At 38.7% G+C, this 21535-nt stretch overlaps 1 protein-coding gene across 1 annotated transcript in view; it reads left to right on the top strand.

Annotated features, from left to right (window-relative positions):
* Nucleotides 1–341: 341 nt before the first annotated feature.
* The window catches only part of LOC124166118 (midasin), a 163107-nt gene continuing 141913 nt past the window's right edge, over nt 342–21535 (top strand). Inside the window, exons 1-10 of the mRNA XM_046543775.1 lie at nt 342–516; nt 591–808; nt 1210–1443; nt 4400–4563; nt 8233–8330; nt 8735–8885; nt 11052–11182; nt 11439–11602; nt 12308–12440; nt 20079–20263. Coding sequence (XP_046399731.1) covers nt 412–516; nt 591–808; nt 1210–1443; nt 4400–4563; nt 8233–8330; nt 8735–8885; nt 11052–11182; nt 11439–11602; nt 12308–12440; nt 20079–20263 — 1583 coding nt within the window. The 5' untranslated portion in view covers nt 342–411. The remainder of the gene's footprint in view (nt 517–590; nt 809–1209; nt 1444–4399; nt 4564–8232; nt 8331–8734; nt 8886–11051; nt 11183–11438; nt 11603–12307; nt 12441–20078; nt 20264–21535) is intronic.

Raw genomic sequence — 21535 nt, 5'->3', positions numbered from 1 at the left:
CCAAAATAAGATATATTGAATGGGTATTTTTGTCATAATTGCATTAAATATGGTCAATAAACAAGTACTTTCACTTTCACATACATATCAATATCTTTGTATCAAATTTAAATAACCGCGCTTTGGTATTGCCACCTAGTGAGTAAAGGTGCAACTAACAAGTCGTCAAAGAATATTCTAGTAAAAGAAAAATATTCTAGTAAAAGAAAACATTTTAAAGGTGCCCGGGTTGCCCGCAACCGATGAAGGAGCGCTGCGCTAGCTCGCTTGGTTGACAAGGTTGACAATTTCTCATCTATTTAATATATTCTGTAACAAACCACATGGCGCTAAGGAAAACATGACCGGTCGTCGCAGTGAAATTTTGATTTATTGTTATTATTCCCGTGCTCACGTCAACATTGAGTAATCATGGCCCTTAAACTGTCAGTAAATCTCATTGAGTCAGGACTGAAGGAGTTATGCGACAAAAATGAGACGTGTCGTGAATACTGTCAAATTTTTTTAGACGTTGAGGTAGGGTATACGTGAATTTATTCTGCTGTTATGTTCTACATGACATTATTTGAAAATATTCTCTTTACCAACAGAAGTGGGAGAAGGGTCATGCAGAGAACTTGCTCTCAACTTTGGCGGGATTACTCCTTCGCCCTCAGTGCACTGTTGCAGTAGCGGAGAGTTTTCCAGCCTTACTTCTCCAAATCATGTCACAGAGTTTTTATGAAAGTGATTGTGCTAACATTTGTCTGCATAAGCAAAAGTGTATAGCTTTGGGCAAGCTGGTGACGATTCATGAAGACGCTGTCAAGTACGTAAAAGTCTGTTTTTTCGTTAGCCGTTTGAGGATGGTTTTATAGTTACTTTGCAGAGCTAAAGATGGATTACTGGTTTTTGATCTTTGTCATTTTGCAACTGCTACGATAATTATTTCATCAATTACATTTTATTCTGCATGCCTTTCTTCGCTATAGGTTTATTACCTGCTGAGTATTTCCATATTATTGCCTTACAATTAACAGAGTGCATTCAGTTCAACAGTGTTCCATTTCTGTCTGTAGGAAATCGTAGTTAGTAACTTAGAAATGAACGCTATTGAATTGTTCTTGGTCTCTAAATCTGTGCATGAAAATTCAATTTTCTGCTAACAAATATGTTGGAATGTTTTGCTAGTTCATGATGATGATAAGTTATTTTCTTTCTGACTTGAAGGTTTTCCATGGAATATTTCCGTAAACATCCAGCGCCTTTTAAACCATGTACGTGCAATCAAGGCTCAGAACCAAAACGTAAAAGAATGAGAGTGGTGAAGCACGATACCACCGACTATGACTTGGTACTTGCAACTTACAGTTTTATCTCTGTTTCCTGCAACCATTGGAGGAAATACTGGAAATGGTCAGCATTCGTTGAAAATTTATGGAATCCAGATGAAGCTGTTCGGTGGTGAGCTCACAAATATAGCTTGAATCACTTTTATGACTCTAGTTACTCTAAAATCATTTAGGTATCATGTCTCAATAGTGTAATTCAATATCATTTTTATTAATTCAATGATTTAAGTGATCAATATTCTGACGAAAAAACCGTTCATAATTATAGTTTGCATAATGATACAGCAAATAGGGAGTGGTTTGGCATTGAATTCATTTTTGATTAGTTGGTGTCAGCTCCTTGTACTCTATGCCTAACATTCCTACCATTTAATTATTTCTTTTATTCCCAATTCTTACTGTATAAAAACAAATCATTCAATGACATAGGAATGCCACACATGTAGTACAAAGAGCTGACATCATGTTAAATTGATCATCCAATTACCTTTTCTGTCTGAGTATCCAGCATCAATGTATTTCACTAGCTTAAGGGTTTGAATTGTCGAGGCCATTGCTAACTTTTTATGAATAAACTTGACAACACGTAATTCATATGGCCAACTACACACTATCACCTCTCCTCTGGCCGTCTCATCTACCATTGAATTTGTAAAATACGAGTATGCAAAAATGGGGTTGAGCTTCTACGGCCTCAGAACTGTAGAAAGGAAATACTCATATGGCTGTATAATTCTCCCACGGCTTGTCCACCTTGCGAGTCAAAATTGTCACTGCGTTGGTGTGCGGGAAGGGGGAGAAATTCACTGCAGGGACCAAAAACCAACCTCTCAACTGGAAACCCCAAAACACACACACACACAACACATTCACTCAGAACAAACACAAGAAGATCCTTTGTGGGGGCTGTAGGGACCTCCACTTAGGATTCTCGCTCCACAAAAAACTGGGAATCTTCACAGGATGGGCCTGTCAGGGATGGCCAGTGATTTGTGGAAACACACGCACCCAAAAAGAAGTCGCTCACATATTCACTCACCTAAAGATGGCTTTAATTATCAGGGTGAAAAAAAATCCCTCTGCGGTGAATTTCTCCCCCTTCCCGCGCACCAACGCAGTGACAATTTTGACTTGCAAGGTGGACGAGGGAGAATTATATGGCTATTTGAGTATTTCCTTTCTACAAATACGAGTATGGTTAGAACATTTGGTTTTTTTAGAAATTAGTATACAGTGAGTCCTCGTTTAACGTTGTTGATTCGTTCCTGAAAAACTCGACGTTAAGCGAAACAACGTTAGACGATGCAGTGTTTCCCATAAGAAACAATGTAAAAAATTTAAATTGGTTCCTAGCCATGTTCCTAACAATCCATTTCTTCGTGAAGAATCCAGAATTTCCCGGGCGAGGATCCAAGGAGGCCAATTATCGGAGCCGTAACTTTAAGAAGACTTTGTGACCAATCGGGAGACACCTGAATCAGGCCAAAACGAAAAAAACTGAATCTGACACTCGGAAGCACGAGGATGAAGGGCGAGTCAATTTTCGTGATGATATGAATTCTTAAACCCGGCGGAAATCGCGAGAAACATTCATTACCGATTATTCACTTCAGCATGATAACGATTCATTCGAAACGAAACGAATTTTCATAACGAAAAGGTTGGGAAGAAGGCATAATTAAATGAAATATAAAAACTAAAAAGAAAGTATTTTAATGGCGAAACATCGATATTTTCAGTAACAGAAGAAATTTTAATTGTAAAAACTCGACCTGCAAACCTAAAACTCGACCGATCTCTCCAGCAGTTGCACCTTCTTCAATTCTTTTAATAATACCAAGTTTTTGTTCTAATATCGCCGTTTTTTCTTCACGTCTGAAGAACCGCCAGGATAGCCACTCTTCTTCGTGGACATTTTTTTCGATTGGCATCAGAAAAATAAATGGATAATGGGTAAATGAGGCGATAATTATTCGCTCAGACGCATATTTAACATACGCTACCCACACCAACCTTTTCTGTCGAGCGAAAATTACCAATCGCATTAATATAGTAATATTTACTATACATCAGATGCGCTTGCGTCCTATTCGCCATTCATTTTTTTTTCGCCGCGCATAATTTGAACAACGTTATCGCAAAGCAATAACGACGTTAAATGATCAAGGGTTTCAATTTTTGGACAACGTTATCGTGAAACAACGTTAAACGGGACGACGTTAAACGAGGACACACTGTATTTCAGTACTGCTTTTTAAACAAAGGAAAAAAATACTCATCCTTTACAGGTACGACACCCCCTTTTTTATCCCCAGTGGTCCAGATTACCCCTAGTGGTCCATGTAAGACGATCTGTTACCTTCAATTTTATCTCTATTTGCTCATTCGTAGATCTGTGTCATTTTCAGTGACTCAGAAGGCAATTATTTTTTAATGTTTTTTGTGGAGCATGTTATAAGCAATCTCAGGCTTTCCCTGTGAATTGATAATGGGAAGAGCTGTCATGTTTCCCACCAGGACAATGGGATAATTTCTTAGGATGTGAGGGCATGAGGGCATTATTTTGTCATTGTCTGCAGGGTGAGGTCTTATTTTACTGTCAACTTTTTTTTCCATTCATTAACTATTTATTAACTTTTTTTCCATTGAAGCTTGAACCCTAGATGTATATTATCATTGCTAGATATGTTATCGATCAAGTCTGCTATTGTCTTTACCCTGAATACAGTGACAGACTTGATTGAAAAGTCTTCATGCTGTAGAGCATGTTTATTGAATTGGTTTCCACCTTTGTCAGCAACAGAGTGCATGAGTGAACATGCTGTGCAGTTTTTGCAATAACTGGAATAATGTAATGAGAGAAATTTGTCTAAGTTCAACATTGCATGACACTTCACTTAAAATTTTATTTAAAACCTACTCTCACAAAAAATTGTATAACTGCACCATGTAAAATGAGTGAGGGAGTGTCTGAAAAAATGATACCGCTCCTGCTTTAATTACAAAATGACTAAAAAATTTCCCACCTTCAGCTTTAGTTATCCTTATCAATTCACCTTTTTTTCCAGGTTGTCTTGCCACGTAATAGCTTCACTTTCCGGAATGGCGTATAGCCAGAGAATGACTTTTATTTCTAACTTTGTTGGAGAAGATGCTCAGTGCAAGTATTCTTTGAAATTATGGGAAAGCAAGAGTATTAAACCCAAGGAAGTGGACTTTGTTCAGGCTGATGGTGAGTATACTCATGGAAAAAGTGTGCAAAATATAAATTTTTTAAGTTTTTCCCATTTGAATGCTCTGGTGGGTGTCAATTTACCAAATAGATTATTTTTGTGTACGAGGTATTTCCGTGTAATTTATTATGTGCGGCTGGTACAGTAAAACCTCACCTTAACGAACTCCCGCTAAACGAAGAACTCCGTTCAACGAACAAATGCTATTGGTCCGGCCAATTGCCTATGTAAACACATTAGTGAAAAACCCCGATGAACGAACTCCTCTTTTACGAAAACTCCCGATCAACGAAATGAAATTTCGGCGCGATCGAGTGAAATTCGCCTCCCAATAACCAATTTTTCCGGTTAAATTTTTATTTTCATATGAATAATTTAATATTCGTAGCGTTGGAGGGCAAATCAGAGACTTCCACTGAATAAGCCAATCAGAATCGTCATTATTAACCGTAACCATAGCCTTCCGTCGTGTGTTTCCGCCGACCCCAACTCGCGGCGAATTGCGAAAAATGTTAATGCTGACTTTCGTAAATAAATCAATGTCCCAATATTTAAACGCTCGAATATATTATATCTAGAGCTATGTACTTCGATCACATTCTTTTGACGGTTGTTTAAGATACTTTACAGAATTACAACGCGTAAATTCCGAGAAGCATTTTTTTTCACTGGCCGCCATCTTGGATAACTTCTTTAAAATTTAACTAAATTACGGAAGATACAATGTGCGCGCTAGAAGATGAAAGCCATAATTTGCATCTCTTAATTATCTTTAATATATGACTCAGTAGTTACTCTTGTTTCATTCACATTGTTTATTTCAACATCATCTAAAAAATAGGAGAAACTTTTGCATTTGCCGCAATCTTGGATAAAAAATATTCGCACTTAAGAGACGAAAGCCAACATTTCCCATTGATCTAGACGTTACTTGAATTGAGTGCTTTATACTAAAGGTCAGTCTCTGTCTGTCGGCGATTGTAGCGATGTCCTAACGTGATGTGAAGCGGTGTTGATTTTCTCCTGAGAAAAAGGTTTGCGACGGCTGTCAATTGTTGCATGAAGAAGACGACGCAGTCTAAACATGCCATGTTTAGACTGGGCCAGTGGTGATGCCTCACCCCTGTGGTAGCAGCAAAAATCCATGAATGACAGCGGGATTAATTCAGCGGTGGTTGGCGGGAGTTGATGCACTCATGGGGAAAGTAGATTTCTTCCTCGATCGCTGCACGGGCTCAAACATAGGACTAACAATAAAAAATGTGCGTGTTATTTTCTTCCCCCCAACTGCAATAGCTAAGTTGCGACCTCTCGACCGAGGGGTCATTTCTGCGGCAAAGCGGCATTACCGTCGGATTTTAGTGGAGTTTTTGGTTTGTCGAATGGATGTAAGGGATCGGCGAAATTGAAGAGGACCATTTTGCAGGTAATGCAAGGGCTTTGCAAAGCTTGGAAGCGTGTCGCACCTGTCACCATATTTAGTTATTTTGCAAAAACCGGGTTTGCAGTCAACAGCATCATTATCGTGACTTATTTTACTTCAAGAACTCCTGCATGAGGCCTTCCAAGCTGTTTTCTTATCGGGAGTTGTCAATCTGCGACCACACGATGGAGAGTGATGACGAAAGCCGTGAATCCTGGCAGGGTCTCTCAAAAGTCATGAATATTGAAGGGTCGTTTGATGAGTTCACTAGAATAGACTCAAATTTCGTAATCTGCGAAGCCAGCGAACTGAGGGTTGCAGAATATAATTTCTCGAAAACTCATTTTTCAAAATCGTGACGTATTATACTTCGAGAACTCCTGCATAGGGCCTTTCAAGATGTTTTCTTATCGGCAGTTGTCTATCCGGAATGCGATGGAAATGATGCTAGTACAATGAATTATTTACGAAGCCCGCGACCGCAAATATTGCTATGGAGTATTCTGGATTCGACTACTATAAAGAAATGTTAGAACGTAGGTTTCCGCGGCGATGGTTTGATCTCTGCATTTCTTCCGGGTTTCCTTCCGCGTCAGATTGTTCGTAGACAACAGTACTATAAAGTACTATAACAGTACTATAAAGAAATGCTGCCACCCACTGCGCTTTAATGGGTCGACGAAAGTCGCACTCGCGCCGTTATGGTAGAGCGATCTTAATTTCATGATGAAGCTATAATTGGCACTGTTACTTTAACTTTATATTAGTAATGGTCAAATCTATCGAATTCTTAATTTTTCAGTGTAAACTTCGCAAATACATGTACTCTATTTCAAATATTGAGAATAAAGGGATGGCCTCGCACTCACCGCTACGTTGCATACATTTTTGAAAACCGATGAAAAAGCACGCGAAGTGATTGAATAATACAAACTGAGGCTTTCTAAATGTGGTCTATTGCCCGCGATTTGCATTGCAGCTGAAGAAATAAGCACTGTTTTGAAGTATGCGAAGGTAGAATGAAGATAACGCATGCAGATTTGCTTCAATTTCCGAGCCCCTAGAATGATGCAACGTGCGCATCACCTCCGGGGAACGACTTCCCGATCAACGAAACGGCAAAATTTCGGTCCCTTGAGTTTCGTTTAAGAGAGGTTTTACTGTAATTGGTTTTCAAATAGTCTCCATGAAAATGTCAATATCATTTTTAGCCTAGTCAATCTTTATTTTTACTTTGCTTTGTTTTCTCATCATTACTAAATTGATATGTGAGCACTCTGCCATCGGTTCACTTCGTGGCATCAACCCGCTCACAAATTTAAATGAGATGTGTTAAAATACTCCTGTATTTAAATGGTTTTCACCACAGTGCAAATGCAATGATGGAGGTGACGTCATCTTCAAATATCTTCAAGTGGCAATCATCCACTTTCTTATTAATACATGATTACCCAGGTATTCAATTTGCAATTCTGTGGAACCTGCATCTCTCATTTTTTAAGAAGTTTGACAAGGTTGCCTACGGGGCAGGACAAGCAGGATTTGGGCGAGTTATTGTGTCATTCTTTAAACGCTATTCCCAGAAATATTTGAATTTTATGGTAACAATTTAGTAATATACTTAGCAGGGCTCAACATTTCCCTTCATAATAATGAGAACTTAGTTATAATATTGTTCGTATTAACGAGAGTATACTGTAGTACCCATTCATTGGTTATACTGCGGCTAAAATTCTCTTAAATATCCACCTAGTTATTTAAATGAAGATAGCACTCCTAAAAAAAAGGTATCCCCTTACAACTGAGAATATAAGTGTTGATGTTCGAAGCAATTTATTAGGACTAACTATGTAAACTCCTGATTATCAAGGGGCAACACAGATAATTAAAAAAACTCAGGTTATGCAAACTTTCACTTTTACTTCTTATGATATTCATAATAAATGTATATCAAACAATATATTATAATGTATGCACATAGTCTGTTATTTCTAGGACTCAATGGAGCTTTGAAATGTAACTGAATTCTATATGAAGTGCTTAACAGTGACACCGTTTTTGGTAGCATTTGATTTCATAATCTATTCAGTTTTTTCTAATGTAATGGGTTTAAGGTAATTTTACTATTTTATATAACATCCTTCATTTTTCTCCCCTTAATTTTCTTTGCATCATTTACAGTTTTATTTTAACTGAAAAAATAATTAAATTGTGGTTGATTTACTGTTTATCTTATACTTTTTAGGTTTATCAGATGGAGTCACTGATGAATTAATTAATCTGAAATCCTCATATGTGGTGTCTGTTGCTGGAATTTTGCTACCTATTTTTGATCCAGCTCAGGTATATTTAAAATTTCATTTCATTTTTGGTGATCTATTTTTCTGGCCCTGTTTTCTGTGAAACTGAAGTAATTTTTCTATGAGAAAGTCTTTATAGCTGCTAAAGTGTTTGTTCTTTATTTTCACTTCAATAAATAAAATTCGAACATATTTATTAACAAGATGTTAAATGCATAGGCTATTTCGTTCATCTTAAAAAGTGTTCTGATATCATTTAATATTAGATAGCCATTGTGTCTGTAATAATATCAGTATCATCAACTAAATCGTTCGCTTTTTTTATGCATGCTTTTCTATGGTGTCCAATTTGAATTAAATGGTACCACTATTAGCAATAGAAATGTTTATTTGCTATTTAACAAAAAAAAGGAACAGTTTTGAATTTTTGTCCTTTTTGATCTTCAGATGGGTCCTGGAAATCTTGTTTTAGTGCCATCAACCACTACAAATTTGAGAAGCCTTGCGTTGGCTGTAGCAGCAGGTAAAGCAGTTTGCCTAGAAGGACCAGTAGGCTGTGGGAAGACAGCTCTGGTCGAATATCTTGCCATGGTCACAGGTGAGTTGCTTGATTTTATTTAATCAAAATCAGATTTTCTCATGAGATGTGTTTAATGGCAATTATGAGTAATATTTTTAACAATATTTCAGGTTAGAAGTGAAACAATGTAATTTAATTTGGTGTCTGCTATTTTCCTTTCTATCTACCAAATGTGTTGCATATACAAACTGCCTATGTCATTTTTACTACAGTGGAACCTCGATCTATTGTTTATCAGGGGGATGGGTGAAAAAACGATGAATGTCGGAAAACGATCAATGCGGGAACGTTTTGCTAGGTTGCCTCTATACCAGGAAACATATGATTTTTTTTGCACGTAATTATGATATTCGTTAAATGATTCAAACAAGATTTTAGCTAATTACAAAAATGCTAGTACTTTATCAAAACACTTAGGTCATATTGTTGATTCGACTAATATCTCTTTCAAATATCCTAAAGGAACACCTTGCTAAAAAATGTTTGACCTTCACTCAGCATTTACAATGCTATTATGGATATCTGTGTGATGTAAAAGCTCTTATCCATCTAACGCCATTTCCAGTACACATATTTACGAAAGCAATGTGCATGTTATGCCTTAAACAACTGCTTTTGCCGGCGCAGTGTTTGGTTGTGAGATGGATTGCAAAGGCCAAAAATAGTCTATTATTTGAAATTTTCCTTTCTAATAATTATATTTTTCATATAATTGAGGCAATGTGTAGAGCATGAACAATGTTATTTTAATCGTCAGCACGCCCACTTGATCCTCCGCTTCATCCCATTTATTGTTTTCACCAGGTAGCTTGATCTACCCAACCCCTACCGTCATGTGCTTGCTGACAAACCAAGGCATTCTGCAATATTAACGCACTTCTAGCCCAGATTGTTTTCTTCATCTTCAATTATATTCAGTCTGTCTTTTAAAGTTCTCACTTGTTGCTTTGGAAGTGCCATGGTCCGAAGAGGAATAAAAATAAAAGTAATAAAAATGAAACCTGACTTTATTAAACCCACACGGAAAACACTCACTATTTTGAAGTCAAATCACCCTGGAAAGTACGGAACCACTTGTACAAAGTGAAGTTCAAAACTGATGCTGTTGCATTCTGCGTATGCGGAGCATACTGCAAGGGTGAAGCACGACCATATGACTGCGCCATGAAATTTTTTGTCCTAATAAGAATGCAACTTACCCACTCATTTCTGAGTAGCGTAGCGCCAGATGAGCAGATGAATTTGGAGTGCTGATAGGGAGAAACAAATATTCTGAGAAGATATCCTTTCGTCAGTAACTCTGACAAGTACGTGAGACTTATGGTATTGATGACTGATAATATTTGATATCCTTTTTCGGAAAAAATGCTGTATTAACTGCCAAGAAGATAAACTACGAGGATATCAAGTTTTTCCAGAAATCGCCATCATGTTTTTCCAACTATTTCCTTGCTTAAAATGCTTAAATAGTGTTAGAAATACATTGTTTGGTCCTGTTCTTTTTTAATTTATGTGCACATTACTACATATTATTTCACTCTAATAAAAGTATAATAGCAATTGCTGAAATTCATTGTGAGACACCTTTTGGGCTAATAGGTGATTCATGCAGCAGTTGGCCTCCAGAAACTGGGAACTTAGAAGCAGGTAGGCTGAAAAAGTTCAGTGGGCGAGAATGGGAGAGGAAAAACGTTTCTATTGTTCTTGTGTAACTTGATATTTTCTTTCGAAGCTATGGTCTTCGTAATTCGATCGCTACGCTAGCTGGGACCTTTTGTTTGATTACAGAGAAGAGGAGAGCATCAGAGGGGGGAGGTGAGTGCTGAATGGAGGGGGATAACAGATCTTGGGAAAAGCGCTAAAGTTACTATCCCACGGCACTGAGCTTCTCCCTATGATAGTTCTATCTCCTGGGGAAGATTCAAACTATGAGCTTGTCGTTATTAGCCATGAATGACATGTATATATTTCGAATCATTTTCGTCGAACGATCAATGCGGGAAAATGATTCTTCAGGGAACAGTTGATGCGGGGAAAAATAACATCATCTGTATGGAACTTTATTTGGGACAGGAACGGCGAACGATCAATGCGGGAACAATAGATTGAGGTTCCACTGTATTGTAGAAGAACTGAAATTTCTTTATTCTGTTTTAATGTAAACTTTTTTTACTATGTATCTAGGTCGGTGCAAGTCTCCGAACTTCATTAAAGTACAATTAGGTGACCAAACTGATAGTAAAATGCTTCTCGGAACATATCGCTGCACTGATATTCCTGGAGAATTCGTTTGGCAGCCTGGGGTATTAACTCAGGTACTGTGGTTTACTCTAAATTTACTCGCTGTGAATATTTTTTCTTTATGAAAGCAATTTAGAATGTTTATTTGTGACTGCAATGTAAAATGTGAATCATATTTTATCTATTCTTTCTATTGTACTTCAAGAAATAGTACAAAGTTTATAAGATTTCATTTTTAAAATGTGGTGAAAATTTTCCAAATATTTAAAACTTAATGCAGTGTTCTTGATGGTTTTGTCAATGTTTTTCTCATGGAGTTATTGATGGCAGGCACTAATTGGTGGACATTGGATTCTGTTGGAAGATATTGATTCCGCCCCTACGGATGTAATCACAATACTGGCATCACTGCTGGAGACTGGAAGTATTTCGGTGCCTGGATACAGAGATTCAGTGGCTGCCTCCCCCGGTTTCCAGCTCTTCACTACTCAAAGGTTAAATGTTTTTCTTGGTTTTTCTTATGAGGCATATCTGTGGCGTGTATTAGGTTATACATGAAGTGGATTTAATGCAAATAATTGTCTGCCTTGCTGGCAGTGGGTAAAGTCCATTTAACTTTTAAAAGGTTTGTTAACTATTTGAAATTATGCCAATTTAAAAGCAAATAAAAATAAATTATTTTTCATTGCAGATTTAATCATAATTTATCTTTGTAATTTGTAATGGAGAAACCATTTTTTATGGAGACAAGCTGGAAACACCAATTTTCAAAAGGCACTGCAGTCTTTGTTGTTTGTTGGAGAGAAAAATCATTGGGTTAAAATTTTTAGGCCACTTTATGTACTACAGTTTTGAAATAAACTTATTCCTTAATTGTTGGTAATTCCAAGTTTTAACCAAAAAAGCTAAATAATTAATATATTTTGTAATTTTTTGCAATGTATCTTCACAAAATTTGATTATCAGACTTCAGATTGTGATTCAGCTGCTCAATATACACTTGGCCCACTAAAATCTAAACTATCCCTAATTATGCTGTGAAAAGTAACCTTGACTGGACTGTTAGTAAGCAGTCTTTGGAACATCAGTTTTTGTAATCAATACCCATGAAATCATGCAAACTGTTACTCTGAATCTTTTTTGCTAGATGGTGGAGCCGTTTTTTTTTTAAGTTGGACTAATAATTTGATATTTCTTAGGTTGATTCAAGGAAATTTTGGAGGAATGCATAAGCAGCAAGTTGGTGGATTAAATCCCATGGAGAAGCTGTGGGTGAAAGTTTGCATGGAGCCTCTTTCGCACCAGGAGCTGATCCACGTCATTAAAACAATGGTAAGCACACTTTCCTTGTCTTTCATTTATGCATAATGCACATTATATGTCCTCATGATTTGACTGTGAATAAGCGTAGTGCATCTGTTGGTTTAAATTGCATTATCATGCACATGAAGTTGACATGCACATGAGCAGATGTTACAAACTCATATGCACATGAGTTTGTAACATCTGCTTTATACAGTGAATGAGTTTGATTAACTGTAGGTCAAGAAAGAATCGGCAGTGGTGAACTGTGCTACTATTTCAATAAATTAGGCATATTCTTATTCTCCCCAATTTGGCAAAAGTAAATAGACTTATCTCCACATGGCCCCAAGTCTACTCACTGTTTAATTAGAGGGTATCAGTATGAGGAGGTGCTGCCCAGTATCTGAGATGCTTTGCTTACAATCTGTTACCCGTTTCCAGGCTAGCTTATGTAGCACGAGGGTGTGAGTCAAAATATCTGGAGTACCTTTCTGAAGAAAATTAATTGTTGAAGGCATAAATATGTGAATTTTTTTGTGATGTCTTTTGCCAATGTCACTTGCAAATTTTCAGATAGTTTTAACTTACCATACAGCCTCTTGTACAGCAGCTAGACTTATTGTCCTTGCAAAATATCGAGATACCCAAGTTTGAGGTATTGTTTCTTGGTAATTGCTGGATAGATTACATTGAAGTAAACTGCAAATGAAGGGTAAGATGTTTTTATGTTTCCTCAAAATCATCAGAAACTCAACCTTACACTAACAACATTTTTATTCGGCTTTGAAAAAGCATCAGTTTTTGATGCTCGATAAATGGTAGCTCAACTTTGAACGCTATTTTTTCGAGAATTTCACCAACTGTTGACATGAGAATCAATGCAATGAAGGGACGGAGTTTTTAAATTTCATGTCTGAAAGTAAAACTGTATAAAAATTGTATTAGCACAAAACATTGTTGCTATAGAAAACTGCATTTTTTATTGTTTTCCGACCTATAGGAAATGAAACGTTGTCGAAATGTGGAGCTAAAACAAAAAAATTATAATTTGTTGTGTATTGACTTTTATTTGGGCAACTAATTTTCTGCCCAGGAGGGCAGTGTGTAGGGACTGGGGGCTATGGTCGCTAGCAGTTAAAGTTGCAACCATGCTTGTCGATTCGTTTTCTTCTCCTTCTCTTCTGCTGGATAAAAAGCAGACCTCAAATCCAAGAATAAACAAACATCAAAATAGAAATAATGAATAACTTTTATTCCCATATTTGGCAACACCTAGTGCCATGAGCCTCGGTATAATTGCCATGGGAATTCAAGAACCTGGATAGCGTAGTGGTCTGCGCAGTAGGGCGGATCGCAAAAATCGATTTTTTTCAAATCCATCTGGCCCAATGAAAAAAAGTTGTGGGACCGATCAAAAATAAGGCCTGAAAAATTTGAGACCTGTACGTGAACCCCTGACCCTCGCTCAAATGCAATTTAGGGGGGGAGGGTCAAAATTCGAAACATATAATATTTTATGGTCATTTCCTATAGATTTTGCCGAGTTACTGCCCTTTTAGGGCAAAAATTTCGTGCAATTTGACGTATCTGCCACCGTTTAGCCACAAAATGCCTAATTTGAGTCCGCGTCGAAAATATTCCAACGCCCACGCAGCGTCGCGGATACCAGAGCCGCGGGCCGATCCCTTCCCCTCCACGCTCACTTCTCCCCCTCCCACGCCTCTAATACAGCAAAATTCATCCCGCGCAAGCTGCTAGGGGGTCGTTCATCTTTGATAATATAAATCAGGAGATGGTAGAAGGTAAAAAACGATGCGTGGTGAGACGACTTGTTCCTTATTTGGCGCCTCGTCGGCATTAAACAAATCGATGTTACCAACTTTTAGAGAAGTGATGAAATAATTTTAGTCCTGCGCACGCAAGAAAGGAGACTACGGTCTTGAAGACGCCTCTCGAGTGGCTATGAAGGTTTGGGAACTTAGGTTATGCACTTCTATTCCGGTATTGTCCGACAGCTGTGACTAAATGGATGAATAAGGGTGAAAACCGCCGGTGTAACCTCCCCGCTCCCCTCTCGAACGCCCCAGATGCAACAAAATTCACACCAAGTGCGTCTTTCTTCCTTAGTCTTACTAATATTTGATGTATCAGCATCGTCCGGTGAGGAACAATCACGAAGGAATTACTCAATTACCTACTTTCCAGTCTGTATTTCTTATGTTAGTGTCATTCCTTGTCCTTTACTGCTGTCAACAAAGTTTTGGTAAATTCTTTCCCAGATCTCCCGTCCGTACGTATAATAAAAGGAATATTGAAATTTAAATGTGAACTTTCATCAATAGATATGGTGACGCGCTTCTCTTCCATCATGAATGTGACTAAATGGATTTAGCGGTACCACAGGAAGTACTAAAACTTACGGAAAATCGTAATAGGCCAAAAATAGGGTTTTATTGAAGTATAAGACTCAAACAATTTTAAAGGAACATTTTAAATTATGCGATATTTTTGCTTGTAAGTGCATGGAGGAGCATAAGGTTCCCCCAATGATAAGTACCGTATAAGCTTGTGTAAGAGGCGCACACGTGTAAGAGGCGCACCCCTATTTTGAGGATCGAAGCTATAAAGGAAAAAAATTTTGCGACATTTTTTTTTATCCTATCGTGCGGTGTTGCAGACGTATGCCTGGAATTTCGACAGTTATCGAAATGTCCTCTTTCACTACTATTTGTAAGAGGAAATTTTGATAACTGCGGCGGCATAAGAGGGAGTAGAAAGAGTTCCGATCCTCTCTTTGCATACGCCATCGCTCTACGTTGCTTGTCCTACTCACGAACAATTTTGTTTAAAAGCTCTCGCAGGAGTATTGCAATAGAATTGCAGCCGTGGAAAATTTTAAGGCAAAACACGACAGACACACAGCATGAACCTTCCCAAGAGATTGGACAACAATCGGGGCAATCTCAGCGCCGTAGGATAATAACCACGTTGTAGATTTAAGGCCCCTTGTACACACACCGATTTTGGACGGCCGGTAAAATATCGGCCGTCCACATTCCAATAGTGAACAATGGGAGAGCATTGGAGCTTGCACACGTACCGAACACGCGCCGGCACCGGCTAAATGCCGGTTAGCTGCCGGCCATTGTCACTGTGGATCGCCGGCGCCGGCTCAAAAACATAGCAACTTATCGTTTGACCGGTAAAAATCCGGCGTGTGTGCAAGCATCGCTTCGCCGGTAAAATATCGGCCAATATTTTACCGGCCGTCCAAAATCGGTGTGTGTGCAAGGGGGCTAACGGAACTACACTCGGCTCTCCATCAGCTAATGCCTCTGCCGTTTTTTTCCTTTCCGAGACTCCACAGGAAAATATCAAGTTACAGGGGAACAATGGAAACGTGTTTCATCCCTACCCCATTCCACCAACTGACCTTTTTGCGCCTCTTACACGCGCTTAATCGGTATTTTGAGAGACAATCTGACGAAAAGAAAGATGAGGGCTGCTGGATTGAACCCTAAAGAAACTCGACAACTGAGGAAAAAAGGGAATCGTAGGAGAGCGTTTAATAATCATCGTCAATTCTTTTACGGGAAAATAGTATTAAAAATTTTCTTCATCAATTCATCCGAAGAAAATTAAACTGGCGAGAAATTAGCCGATTTGTATCTCTACTTTCCTCATGAAATAAACATTGAGAACTATAACCTCAAATTGGAACTTCTTCGGGGAAAATGCGTCTGCCAACTGTGATAGAGGTATATGCAAGAACTAAGCAACAGCATTGATCGTTCCCACAACTTTAGCTGACGCAAAAGTCATAACTTCGTAAGATATATCAAAGCTAGTGTACCAGAATTTTTTACGTAGACAGAAAAAATATGCTAATTACTGTGAATAAGAAAAGAGATGTGTCTTCAAAGGGCCTTATTTTATTGGAATGAAAGACTATGAGGTCTGTTAAAAAAAGTCTGTTAAAAAAAGGGAAGAGGACTTATCAATACAATTTTAGAGGGGAATGTGTGGTGTTAGTTGAAGAAACAGAGTCCCACTTTTGGAGGTTTGCCTCCCCCGTCGGAGGATTAACAAAAGTTATAAAATCTGCGATTATCGATTCATTTCCGAGTGAAAATTAGATACTTAGAATGAAAAAGGAGTTGATTATGATGGTACCAAGCGAATACCGCCCCAAAAGGAGGCATCATCCCTTTGCTATAAGCATAATTCCAACATCCCTTGCTGTGTGGGTAGACTCTTCTCAGGATTCCCACCGGGTTAATTTTTCCATCACGGCCAACATTTCATTTCTCCAGAAACTCGGGGAATTGAACCTGGTAGACCGAAAAAGGTCAGTTGGTGGAATGGGGTAGGGATGAAACACGTTTCCATTGTTCCCCTGTAACTTGATATTTTCCTGTGGAGTCTCGGAAAGGAAAAAAACGGCAGAGGCATTAGCTGATGGAGAGCCGAGTGTAGTTCCGTTAGCCCCCTTGCACACACACCGATTTTGGACGGCCGGTAAAATATTGGCCGATATTTTACCGGCGAAGCGATGCTTGCACACACGCCGGATTTTTACCGGTCAAACGATAAGTTGCTATGTTTTTGAGCCGGCGCCGGCGATCCACAGTGACAATGGCCGGCAGCTAACCGGCATTTAGCCGGTGCCGGCGCGTGTTCGGTACGTGTGCAAGCTCCAATGCTCTCCCATTGTTCACTATTGGAATGTGGACGGCCGATATTTTACCGGCCGTCCAAAATCGGTGTGTGTACAAGGGGCCTTAAATCTACAACGTGGTTATTATCCTACGGCGCTGAGATTGCCCCGATTGTTGTCCAATCTCTTGGGAAGGTTCATGCTGTGTGTCTGTCGTGTTTTGCCTTAAAATTTTCCACGGCTGCAATTCTATTGCAATACTCCTGCGAGAGCTTTTAAACAAAATTGTTCGTGAGTAGGACAAGCAACGTAGAGCGATGGCGTATGCAAAGAGAGGATCGGAACTCTTTCTACTCCCTCTTATGCCGCCGCAGTTATCAAAATTTCCTCTTTCAAATAGTAGTGAAAGAGGACATTTCGATAACTGTCGAAATTCCAGGTATACGTCTGCAACACCGCACGATAGGATAAAAAAAAATGTCGCAAAATTTTTTTCCTTTATAGCTTCGATCCTCAAAATAGGGGTGCGCCTCTTACACGTGTGCGCCTCTTACACAAGCTTATACGGTACTTATCATTGGGGGAACCTTATGCTCCTCCATGCACTTACAAGCAAAAATATCGCATAATTTAAAATGTTCCTTTAAAATTGTTTGAGTCTTATACAGTGAAACCTCGATATAACGACACCCCACGATGCACTAATAAACACTCGCTATAGCGAATTGTCGCTTTACCGGAGGTGGAGCAAATAATAGCCAATATACCTGTTGCGAACAGATATACAGGAACAGGAGTGGTGCGGCGACAGATAAACATCTATCCGATAAACGTAAGCATAAATCCAGACGAAAGGCGATGTTTTTTTGCATCACTAAATTTCTTTACTCAAATAACGACTAACTATTCAAAGAATTTATAAGCGCCGCACTGAGTAAAAATCATGCAAAGCATTGTTTCGTAATCATTATATTTATCGAACGACAGTTTACCACATAATTTGAGACTGAGCACTCCATTAACTTCATTTCTAACTGATCGCTAGCAATTACAGAGGTAAAGGAGTCTTCATGAAAGTCTTCCGGCGGTGAAACCCTCGCTATGGCGAGAGCCAACACCGAAAGGGTCTCGTAAAAACGAATTTTTTAACACTCTTATTATAGGGTCAATTGACGGTGCATCGGCTATCTCTCGTAATAGCGGGGGTCTCGCTATAGCCCGTACTCGCTTTAACGAGGTTCCACTGTACTTCAATAAAACCCTAATTTTGGCCTATTACGATTTTCCGTAAGTTTTAGTACTTCCTGTGGTACCGCTAAATCCATTTAGTCACATTCATGATGGAAGAGAAGCGCGTCACCATATCTATTGATGAAAGTTCACATTTAAATTTCAATATTCCTTTTATTATACGTACGGACGGGAGATCTGGGAAAGAATTTACCAAAACTTTGTTGACAGCAGTAAAGGACAAGGAATGACACTAACATAAGAAATACAGACTGGAAAGCAGGTAATTGAGTAATTCCTTCGTGATTGTTCCTCACCGGACGATGCTGATACATCAAATATTAGTAAGACTAAGGAAGAAAGACGCACTTGGTGTGAATTTTGTTGCATCTGGGGCGTTCGAGAGGGGAGCGGGGAGGTTACACCGGCGGTTTTCACCCTTATTCATCCATTTAGTCACAGCTGTCGGACAATACCGGAATAGAAGTGCATAACCTAAGTTCCCAAACCTTCATAGCCACTCGAGAGGCGTCTTCAAGACCGTAGTCTCCTTTCTTGCGTGCGCAGGACTAAAATTATTTCATCACTTCTCTAAAAGTTGGTAACATCGATTTGTTTAATGCCGACGAGGCGCCAAATAAGGAACAAGTCGTCTCACCACGCATCGTTTTTTACCTTCTACCATCTCCTGATTTATATTATCAAAGATGAACGACCCCCTAGCAGCTTGCGCGGGATGAATTTTGCTGTATTAGAGGCGTGGGAGGGGGAGAAGTGAGCGTGGAGGGGAAGGGATCGGCCCGCGGCTCTGGTATCCGCGACGCTGCGTGGGCGTTGGAATATTTTCGACGCGGACTCAAATTAGGCATTTTGTGGCTAAACGGTGGCAGATACGTCAAATTGCACGAAATTTTTGCCCTAAAAGGGCAGTAACTCGGCAAAATCTATAGGAAATGACCATAAAATATTATATGTTTCGAATTTTGACCCTCCCCCCCTAAATTGCATTTGAGCGAGGGTCACGGGTTCACGTACAGGTCTCAAATTTTTCAGGCCTTATTTTTGATCGGTCCCACAACTTTTTTTCATTGGGCCAGATGGATTTGAAAAAAATCGATTTTTGCGATCCGCCCTACTACGCAGTGGCCCGGAAAGCCAAAGGTCCGTGGTTCGATTCCCGGTCCAGGGGAATTTTTTCTCATGGCAATTCTTGTATACCTTTACTTTTATCAAAATGAAAAATAAGTCACATGCTTAGTTTAAGAAAGTTTTATTTATACTGATTATACACATACACAAGACAATGCTATCTCGTGATATATAAAAGTTACAATTGTAGTTCTGCAATGTTAAACAAAAAGGGCAGCTCTACAAGGGGGTGCGTGCCCCCATATGTATCTGCCATTGTCATTATGTCCACCTTCATGTTAACAGATGGGAGAGTTCTTGAAAATATGTATAGTGTTTTAAATGTTGCTACAAGTTTCCAAGCATCACAAACAGTACCTTTTTCATGTAAAGCCAGATTAAAAAAATTATTAATGTATGGATGAGGTAGAGGTGCTGTTCAGGAAACCAATAAATTTTGCAGTTTGTTACAATAAAACCAATTAAGTTGTGACTGAGGTACAACAGTTCAAATTTTGGTATCTCAACTTTTTGCAAGGAGAGTAGTTTCCCCTTCTGCTTGTCTGTCTGGGACTCTGAGCATTGGTTAATGAAGTTTCATGCTGTTATTTCTTTTAGTGATATAAGTACCTTGTGTCTTACCTTTGCAGTATCCTGTGTTGAGAACAATAGCTCCGCGTGTTATGAATGCATTTCTTCAGTTTTCTGCTGGGAGGCACCACACTTCTCTCCAGAAAGACAATGCCACAGAGGAGACAGGAGGTGAAGGTGTCAGCAAAGAGAATGAGAAGTCAGTGCAGCCAAGGCTGTTGGGTGGGAGGCTTACATCCACAAGGTAAGTCCGAGAAAGGAAAATTTAAAAAACTGCTCATTTCAGGCTTTTTCTCCATTGAAAATGTATTTCAGACATCATGTGGCTTAAATCAGAAAGCACAAATTAAAAATCATTATCAATTTAAAATTTGCATAAGTAAAAATTCCAGGATGATTCCAAAGACATTTCCAGGGCATATGATGCAGCTTATTTAACAATCCGTTAATTCTTTATGGTGTTGAGGATAGCTAGTGAACATTTGAAGTGCTTTGTACATGTATAAGCAATCACTGATTTATGAAATCCAAACAATAGGTCAGGTGGCATGTAAGCCTCAAATGGGAAAATAAAATCCCCAAAATAGCATCATTCGTCTCCTTTCAATGGTCCTTAGAAAATATGACATAAAAAAATGTTGCGATAATTGGCTTAGATGTATGGGTTTGGACATTTAACATTGGTTCCGTAAAATGTAAAAGAGGAAAAAATTTTCATCAGTGGGGCATGTCGCCCATGGCAAATTCATCATGGCATGCACTCCATGCACAATGCACTTGGCCATGGTAGCTTGATGGAGGAGGTCAGCGCTGAGTCAGAGTGATGCTATGCCAAATCTTTATTTTCATTTTTCAATCGAACCGGAGCATATGGGGGAGAAAGCCATGACACTTTTTGTACACATTCTCTGTACTGAAAATTACTTTGTTATTTGGTTCGTAAGCATTGCTTTGGCAATGCCTCCTTGTTACCATTGTTATCACTACATTTAGGGTAAACCAACGCATTACATGAACCAATGCAAATTTGTATTAAAACAAAGTTGTCTTGGTCCTTATAATTAGAATCATAGACGTATCAAACTATATTTATGCTTCAATAAACTATTGCAATCATTTTATGGCAGGAAAAGGTTGGTCAAAACGGATACAAATTTCCTCAAATGAGCAGTTGCTCCAGTACACTTCATCTTTATTTTGACTGAAATGTCAAAAAGTTATATTTGTCATGGTGTTCTTGAATTACAAACATGTGAAACTTGATTCATACTTAGAAAACTTTATCATGATTACCATACAGGACAAAAAATGGGTATGGAAGATTCGAATTTATTCACTTGACCAGTCGTGCCAGTGTGCTCTTTAAGCGATCAAAAGTGTGATTTTGAATGTCATCCTGTCTTATTGCTGTAATTTGAATCCTATGTATTTGAAATAAGATGATTAATTGTAAAAAAATAGGATTTTTAGGAATACTGGAGGAACGTAGGATGGTTTTGAGTATGAATTCTTAAAG

Source organism: Ischnura elegans, chromosome 9, assembly GCF_921293095.1.
Source record: "Ischnura elegans chromosome 9, ioIscEleg1.1, whole genome shotgun sequence".
Lineage (NCBI taxonomy): Eukaryota > Metazoa > Arthropoda > Insecta > Odonata > Coenagrionidae > Ischnura > Ischnura elegans.
Note: the sequence above shows the minus strand (reverse complement) of the source record. Positions and strands in the feature narration are given on the sequence as shown.